At 45.9% G+C, this 10,000-nt stretch overlaps 1 protein-coding gene across 2 annotated transcripts in view; it reads right to left on the minus strand.

The window, feature by feature from the left end:
* The window catches only part of pde3b (phosphodiesterase 3B), an 82,989-nt gene that overhangs the window by 23,832 nt on the left and 49,157 nt on the right, over window positions 1-10,000 (minus strand). For both annotated transcript variants that reach the window (XM_063188895.1, XM_063188894.1), the window contains exons 2-4: window positions 8,936-8,986; window positions 4,144-4,392; window positions 1,293-1,438 (exon numbers count right to left, since the gene is read on the minus strand). In XM_063188895.1, coding sequence (XP_063044965.1) covers window positions 1,293-1,438; window positions 4,144-4,392; window positions 8,936-8,986 — 446 coding nt within the window. The remainder of the gene's footprint in view (window positions 1-1,292; window positions 1,439-4,143; window positions 4,393-8,935; window positions 8,987-10,000) is intronic.

The following is a 10,000-nucleotide window of genomic DNA, read 5'->3' on the forward strand; positions in this document are numbered from 1 at the left end:
CTGGAATAGCCCAGTCAAAGCCCTGAAAAAAAACAATTGAGATCATATGGCATGAAGTCAAGAAAGCTATGCACTCCAGACATCCCACAAACCTTGCTGACGAGAGGCAGTTCTCTAAAGAAGAGGGAGACAAGATACAAACAGATTGTTTTTTAAATCTGATCTGCAACTACAGGACAAGTCTGGTTGATGATATTGCCACTAACTGAGGGTTAAAACCTACTTAATGCAAGGGTGTACTTACTTATGCCCTGCTCTCCTGTGAATGTTATGGCCTTATGACCAATAAAAATATGATAACATGTAAATGTTTGGGTGCAATTAATTAAAGCAGATTCTGATTGTTCCTTCTTGAGATTTCCGGGAAGATCAGACCATGTTTTATGACCAATTTTGACAGAAATGTAAGAAATTTCAAAGGGTGTACAAACTTTTTCCTGGGACTGTACTTGTATATATGTTTGGGCTTTTCTGGCTTCTATTGGATAGGTCAGTTTGAGCGGAGACAGGGAGGTAGAGGGAGAGAGAGAAGGGATCGGGAAACAACCTCGGTCCAGAATCGAACCTGAGCCGTATGATGACTTAGCCATTTCAGCGAGACTTTTTTAATGAGGGCACCAGTTATTTCCCTCATGTTGACTCACTTTAAACATTATTCCTGTATCGACAGGGAGCGGAATAGCGAGTTGCACGTGGGGTGTTATGGTAGGGAAGTGTGTGTGCCAGCTACGATGCTCGTCACTCATTCTAGGCAATCGATGCGGGACAGAAGCGTCAGCCCACTGCTGCGTACTGCGTGATGACATGAGTCATCTGAAACTGCACAATGCCAGGAAAAGCTTGATCAGAATGCACAAGTATATTTTTGGACTTCTGGTCTCTTCTGTTCAACAGTGCCACCTGGTGGACTTGGAGGCAAACTACAAGTGTAACAGGTTCATGTCCACAAGTGTCAAGCCAGGTGGCTTGTAAAATGTAGTAGACCTTTGTATAGAACAAGGTGCTTACAATGCAGGACCCAGTGAGTGGAGAGGCTGAGGTGTGTGTGCGCGTGCGCGTGTGTGTGCACGTGTGTGTGTGTGCACAGATTTGTGGTGTGAATGTACTTCAAAATGCATGCATATTGCATACATATAAGTTGCATGCAAATGTTCTTGTGTTCTGTGTGTGTGTGTGTGTGTGTGTGTGTGTGTGTGTGTGTGTGTGTGTGTGTGTGTGTGTGTGTGTGTGTGTGTGTGTGTGTGTGTGTGTGTGTGTGCGTGCGTGCGTGCGTGCGCACGTCTCCTCCTCACCCGCCGCTGGTGTAGTCCTGGAGGCTTCTCTTGCCGCTGCTGCGCTCCCAGCGCGCGGCGGGCGACTCCAGCTGGGGAGGGAGGGTGGAGGAGGTAGAGCTGCGTCTCAGCTGAGGGGTGGGCAGGCTGTTCCTGCTGCTCAGGCCCTAAACAACACAGCACAGGGAAAGGGCACACCTTTTTAGCCTCAACTAATGCATTGCAATGCGGTAGCCTATAAAACCATCAGATTTTGCTTCAATTATGCAAAATTGAAACTTGTAGAAAACGTGTCGAAGTGTTTTAATCATGTTATGCCCATTAAAATAAAGGCATTTTAAGGCAAGGCAAGGCAAGGCAAGTTTATTTGTATAGCGCATGTCATACACAGGTGCAACTCAATGTGCTTTACAAAACTAACAAATGCAAGAAGAAAGGAAACAGGGAAGAAAGAAGGAGATACATTTTAACTACAAAGAAGACGAGTGCCTTGGTATTCTACAAGTTTTAAAAGGAACTAAGCCGGTCACCAAAGAGCAACATCTTCACAAAGAACTAGTAGTTCCAGGGAAGCACTACAACTGGACTTAACTCTGAAATGCAAAATGAAACCTGTCTAGAATGATGGGAACAGCAACGTTGCCAGGTGTTTTATCACCTATGGAACACACGCTCAAAAAATATCGTTTTGGGGTACCCAAAACGCTGGTGCCATGTGGACATGAGTCCCAAACAATTCAAAATGTATAATCAGATTTACTCGAAAACGTTGCCGTGCGGACTAGGCCTGAGGCTAGTAGTAGTAGTGTAGTATTGTAGTATGATGGGTAGTATGTGGGTAGGGCGTTCCTATTTCTCAGGCTCTAAAGATGAGATGACAAGTAGTAGAGAAGTTGTGGTTGACTAGCAGCAGACTAGTATGGTGGGATGCACATGGGCAGCTGTGGCCTAGGGGTCATGGAGTCGGCCTCTCAGCTTGCAGGTTTGAGTCTCATACCAGTGCCCTTGAGAAGAGCACCCTCTTCTACATTGCTTCAGGGACTATAACCTATACCCTGTCCCTAAATATGTGTACTGTAAGTTACTACTGCACTAAACCCAAACATACACACACTGACACACACTGACACACACACACACACACACACAGACACACGAACACACACACAGACGCACACCGCACCTTCTACCTGCACTAAACACATACACACACACACACACACACACACACACACACACACACACACACACACACACACACACACACACACACACACACACACACACACACACACACACACACACACACACACACACACACACACACACACTGCTGCCGGTGTACTTGACAGACCTTTTTTAATATTTATTTTTCTTCAAAATGCTACTATTACCATGTCAGAACGCTATAAAGGATTTTTTTAGGAAAAGCACAAAAGCACAACAATACCTCTTAATGTATGTCCTCTACAAGTCTTCTGTTGTCCAGTCTTGTATAAGTACTGTCTATGTCTATACTGTCTATGTCCTTACCTAGATTAGTCTATGTCTGTATGGAAAAGCAAGAAATGTAATTTCAAATTCTTTGTATGACCAGTGCATGTAAAGAAATTGACAATAAAACCTACTTGACTTTGGATAAAAGTATCAACTACAGAGAAAGTGTAATGCAATGTATGTATTCTTGTATGTCACCCTACCCCGTAGCCCCGCAATTTGTATATTGATGTTTATGTCCTCTTCTGTTGGTCACACAGGATAAAAGAGTCTGCTTAATGTAATGAAATAATAATATGATACAATAAAGACATAGCCCATCACACACACACACACACACTTCAGTCCAATGCCTTATGACGGTTTTACAAGGATGCGGACAATTCTCGCTCTCGAACTGCTTTCCCGTCTCAGGCAGGCGTGGGATGGTGTCGAGGAACATTGCCATTGTTATATTCATGCTGCCTTCAGCTAGCCTCGCGAGCCATCCTACATACTTCCGCCAAAGGATTGGCTCCACTACTGTAGTCTGGCCGTGCTTCTCTGTGTAGTGCCTGGAGCAGTAGAATTTTGATCGCAACGCCCCCCCCCAGAAAACAGCCAATAATCGAATACGCCCCCCACGTGGGGGCGAAAGGGGGAGGATGCTCGTGACAACGACGTACACATCTGAGCCAGAGCCATTGGTCTGCGCTATGTTGTTGTTGAGTAACTGCCAGCGATTGGGTGAGAGGTGTCCAATAATTTCAAACCATAACTGAGTGCAAACTTCCTGCTTCCTACAATCGCTTCAGAGCAAACAAATGCCAGACCATAAATACGAAATGAAATGATAGTATTATGGGATGGTCAGGACCAGGCTAGCGTTCAGCTGGGACTGATGAAACAACTGACAAAGTTACTGACAAAACTACTGGCGACTGACTGTCTGAACGTGGGCTCGTGTCACTACCTCGAAACAGTGCGCCAAAACCAATGACTGTGCTAACAGCCTCTTCGTGCTACTGTTATTATTTATTGTTACCAACATAGGGCTGAAATTGTTATCAAATCGCTATTGTTACTAACATAGGACTCAAAACCTGCTGGGAAGCACAAAATCCCGCCCAATTTGAACTAAATTCCATTGCAGAAAACCCCCCCAATGTGCCCTTTTTACCCGCAGACGGTAATCCTAAATGGCCGAATTGGAGGGGAAAAACTGCTCAATCTGGCAACCGTGGTGCTGCTCAGAGCCGACCTTACCTTGAGGGGCTAAAAAAAATCAACTGTTCACTGGGGAATGTTGATCATGGAGGAAATTAAGTTTCTTAAATGTATGGTCAGACTTAGCTCCAGTTGTGGCTGTTGATAAGGTCTGCCAAAGATTCCTTACCTTGGGGGGCTTCCTCTCGCCGCGCTCCCCGGGGTCCTCTATCTCGGAGCAGGAGTAGAAGCCGGGGAAGGGCGTGAAGGGGTTGACGCGGGGCCGGCAGGAGCCTGAGAAGGTGCCCATGAGGCTGCTGACGCTGCGCAGGGACGAGCTGACGTGCGGGGACAGCGACGAGTCCGTCAGCAGCTCGGCCACCACGTTGCGCGCCTCGTTGATGACCGAGAGGTCCACGCCGCTCCCGCTCACCGCCCCCTAGAGGGATACACACGCGCACACGCGCACACGGGCGCACACACACACACACACACAGGAGAGTTTAACATTCAAGCTCCCCGTTGATGACCAACAGGTCCACATCACTCCCACACACTGCCCGCAACATGCATGCATTTTGAAGTACATTCACACCACAAATCTATGCGCACACACACACACACGCACACGCACACACACGCACACGCACACACGCCCACACACACACACACACGCACGCACAGACGCACACGCATGCACACACGCACCCACACAAGCACACACACGCACGGATAGACGCACACGCACACACACACACACGCACACGCACACACACGCACACGCACACACGCCCACACACACACAGGTGAGGTTAACATCCAACCACCATCCTCTACACGACACACACTGGGATGACATACAGAACAGTCTCAACATCCACTCACTCACTCACTTACTCAAGCAAACCAATGAAGGACACAGAGTGGCACAGATCAACTCAGTCAATCAATCAATCAACCAACCTAGTTTGTTATTTTCAATCTATGAATCAAGATTTCCTACATTGGGGTGTTTGCATGTTTCAGGACACATAAACGAGTGACACAAAGATTGAAGTTCAATTTTGCTGTTTTCAGCGCAATGTCAGTCAGAAAACCTCTTGGAAACTACTGGGAAACCAAATGATAAGCAGTGACGAAAGAGAACACAGAAAACTACGTCCTTTCAAAGTTTACTATACAGGCAATGGCAAACTAATCCATGCTGAGATTTTCCAGCAGATTGTTGTGTCCTGTGCCAATGATGCCACAGCGCAGACAGAGATTCTTTAAGTATAGAGATATGCCAACATAATAGGTTTCTATGGGCACCTAACATGACCAGGTTCCGGTCTGCCTAAAGGGGGGTGTCATAATGCTCCTAGCATTGAATAGAACAGTCCTCAGGTCTGCCTAGGTCTGCCTAAAGGGGGATTTCCCCCCCAATAATAGAACCCGGAAACAATGGGCCAATGGAACCTCTCTCTCTCTACTCTCTCTGGCGCAGATGTAGGTAGTAGCAGCATGCAGGTGCAGGGCTGATCTGGGGTGCAATAGGGCCAGGGCACTTTTGGCTTAAAAGGGCCCCTCATAATTAGCGCCGCAGAACTGACTCACCGGTGGGCCCCGTACCATCGTGGGCCCCTATTTTCAGAAATTGACAAAAAAAACTGAACATAGCGGCTCACGAAGGTGCAGGGCACACCGATAAATGCCCGCTATGCCAGATGGCCAGTCCAGCCCTGTGCAGATGCCACAACATTTGCTACATGATCAGAGTCCAGATGTGGAACATTCAAATAAAAAACAACCACTGAAAATAAAATATAATCTTCTTACTGAGCAGGCAATTTTTACAGGATTTCATTTATTTATTCCAAATCCCGTTCTGTGTTACCGTGGACGCACAGTACAGCAGGATGTTCCTGGATGTGTTGTGGTGGTTATGAATGAACCGATTCTTTTGAACTGCTCCTAAACATGAATGATTTGAATAGAATCACAACCTGGTAGGCACTGTTTTCCATCTTTTTTTTGGTTAGATTTTTGTTTGTTTTTTGGTTATTTGTGAATTCTTTAAATTGAGGAAAACACAAGTCTCTCTGTTCTCCTCCACTCTGCCACTCTCTGAGACAGTCAATTGTTGTTTGGAGAAAATGAGCCAGATGTGGGTTCTTAAATGTTATATTACCTTCTTAACACTGAATAACATTTTTTTAAAACCTGGCAAAGCCAGTTTTTGAACGGTTCTTTGAAAGGAATGAGCCACTATGATCCGGATGCGGTCCCAAAGACCCATAAATCCCATCTACTGGACAGAATGGCTGAGTGACTTCTATCGCCCTCTTGTGGTACATTTGCAGAACTGGTCAAATCCCTTAAGTTTTTTTTTCTCTCTCTCTCTTCAGTTCCTTCTCACAACACCATGCCTCTAGCATGCGGCTAACAATAAACAAACTTTATGGGGTGATGGAACACAAACTGCTGCCCGAGTGACGGGGCTTGACAATTTTGCAGCAAGCAAGCCTCCCAGCTCATAGCAAAAAAAAAAACCTGTCATATGAAAAATCTCTGTTAAGACTTTAACTTAAAGAAAAGGACGCACCCCACTTGATAAATGGCACTTAATTGCATTATTAAGGAAGCTAAGGGAGTCGGGGATGGATGCAGGTGGGCCGTGCCTAATCCATTTTCCGCGTTAGTACGTACGTTAGTACGCACATGCTGAGCTCATTGTATCGATTGCATATCATTTAAGCGAGCCAGAGCCTTTTTTGGGGGAGCTTGCTCAGGCAAGTAATAAAGTAGAGTGGCGCTATGGCTCTGTCCTGAGCGAGGGAAGAGGGAAAAAAAGAGGGGGAACAGAGGAGAAAAGGAGGGAAGAAAAGGGGGAAGGAGGGAGGGAAGGAGGGGAGAAGAAAGAATGAAAAAAAGTGCCCTGGCGAGCACTCCCCCCCCCCCTCTGCTGTGACGTCAGCATGCCCAGTCAAGCGGCCCGTTTGGCAGCCTCTTATGTAATGCCTGCTGACAGTGGCACTTCCACACACACACACACACACACACACACACACACACACACACACACACACACACACACACACACACACACACACACACACACACACACACACACACACACACACACACACACACACACACACTCTACAAAGGCAGGAACAGACGTGCACACCCACACACACATATGGTACAGCACGCACACACACACCGACACACACAGACACACACACGCACACAATCACACAGACACACACACACACACGCCTGTGCAGATTTATCAGCGTCCCGCAGATGGGTGGCCTAACTGGCGCTGGCACACCACTGTGGCGTTCACGTCACTTGTAGCTGGAGCGCGCGAGAGTGTGTGCGTGTGTGTATGCGCCAACAAGAGTTAGCAGGACATAGTTTTACTGAGAGGAGTTCAAAGAAACTCACAAGTTGAAAGAAACTTACAAAATGTATAGAACAGTATGCACACGTGCGTGCGATTGTGTGTGTGTGTGTATCTGTGTGTGCCTCAGTAGAACAGAGTGTGCTATTCCACCTGTGACAGACTGCACACACACGTACACACACACACACACACACACGGGGTGTAAATAATAATCGATTTGAATTGATACATCAATCTTACAGCCGGCGATTCAATTAATCGATTCGTCCACATGAGAATCGATTGATTGTGTATTTTTCGTGAGGCATTTTTTTTTTGGCTTATGCCGTAATAATATTGACTGCAAAGATATTCCTCAAATAAAATGCATGCAGCTTTTGTTAATTTAGAGCAACATGTCTACGCCTAAGCCTACCCTGTAAGATAAAAAAAATATGAACCATTGATTTGAATCGAATCGTGGAGCATTCTGAAGTATTGAAAATAATCAAATTGTTGGCCGAAGAAATCAGTATCGAATCGAATCACTATGAAGGCTTTGATTTACACCCTCAACACACACACGCACGCACGCACGCACGCGCACACACACACACACACACACACACACACACACACACACACACACACACACACACACACACACACACACACACACACACACACACACACACACTTCCTGTAAAACAAATAGGTCTAAACTACAGAGAGAGAGAGAGAGAGAGAGAGAGGGGGGGGGAGAGAGAGAGGGGGGGGGGGGGGGAGAGAGAGAGAGAGAGAGAGAGAGAGAGAGAGAGAGAGAGAGGGGGGGGGAGAGAGAGAAAGAATGACAAATAGACAAGAAGGGCCACAATCACAAAATAAAAGTTCAAATAAGAGTTCAGTTACACACTGAGAAGAATGTGTTGCACAGAAATTACAGAGTGCTGGGATATAGCCCATATGAGAAAGAAATGCATGAAACTTATATAAAATAGTGTAGCCTTTGGATCACTTTATGAGTAAGCACACATATAGTTAATGGCTGCTTATAAAGTTGTTTTGTAATGTTCCCGTGCCATTGGTTTGATGTTAAGGCTAGAAATTGTCCCCACAACACCATATATTTGGCTAGCATGACAGGCAGCGCAAACAGTGTACAGGGAGTGCCGATTTGTACCAATTTTTGGCTACTATCATTATTCGACTACCTCTAGCAATGGGGCTTCGCTTCAAATGTCCCGGGGGTACGCTTTAACATACAATGTTTACATGTTGCAATATACTATAAGCATTACGGATGGAATATTTATACCTCACTCATACTGTATATGGGAGAAATAAGAAATGATTCAATTTTGCACTATGTGATATTAGTCTTTGTCTATCAGACTTAGCTGTAATTTACAGTATGCATATTGTTTTGTGTGTTTAAATTGCAATTTATTTTGTTGTTACATTTTAGTGATTGTACCTTCCCGTTTTGGTGAGGACTAGATGTGAACAGTGTAAGAACAGAATGTACTAAAATACATTGTAAAATGAAGTGTAGGCTACTGTAAGTTTCATCCATTTCTTTGTGCCATGGACAAGGAGCAGTGGGCTACCCTACCTGATACTGTGGCTTGTACCATTGCTTCAGATCCCAGTCCCACAGGATCATCTGAGGAGGGAGAGAGAGAGAACAGAGACAGCAGGGTCAGGTGAGTCAGAGGGCAAAGGGCAGGGGTCAGCAGCCTTTACGTCATCTCTATCAACTACTACATGCGCTCTACGCACGCTGCAACTCTCTTGCACACACGCGCATGCACATTAACACGAACGCACACACACACACACAAACACACACACACATTAACACGGACGCACGCGCACACACGCGCACACACACGCACTTAATAATGCCGGAGGCTCACCATCACAAGCACACACACACACACACATCACCAGGTAATGATCAGGTATCAGGTATTCAATAATGTACATTCACTACATAAAACCCACAATAACAAAACTCACCTATTTAATACAGTGTAATACAGGACCCCCAACTGTGCGTGCGCACGCGCACACACACACACACACACACACACACACACACACACACACACACACACACACACACACACACACACACACACACACACACACACACACACACACACACACACACACACACACACACACTACTGTATCTGAAGGTTACATGTGTTGGGTGATGCCGACGCTCCCACAGAGACAATGGCAAGACAAGAGAGGGAGGCGAAGGGAGGCTATACCTCTGGGGGCACGAGTAAGAAGTGGGCCCTGCTACAGAGCAACACATGCGCACACACACACACACACACACACACACACACACACACACACACACACACACACACACACACACACACACACACACACACACACACACACACACACACACACACACACACACACACACACACACACACACACACACAAATTCATGCAAACCACACTGTGCAACATGAGGAAAGTTATTAATTGAAAAAAGTACAGAAAGATGGCGAGAAGAGAAGAGAAGAGAAGAGAAGAGAAGAGAAGAGAAGAGAAGAGAAGAGAAGAGAAGAGAAGAGAAGAGAAGAGAAGAGAAGAGAAGAGAAGAGAAGAGAAGAGAAGAGAAGAGAAGAGAAGAGAAGAGAAGAGAAGAGAA

The sequence above is a fragment of the Engraulis encrasicolus genome, chromosome 22 (assembly GCF_034702125.1).
Source record: "Engraulis encrasicolus isolate BLACKSEA-1 chromosome 22, IST_EnEncr_1.0, whole genome shotgun sequence".
Lineage (NCBI taxonomy): Eukaryota > Metazoa > Chordata > Actinopteri > Clupeiformes > Engraulidae > Engraulis > Engraulis encrasicolus.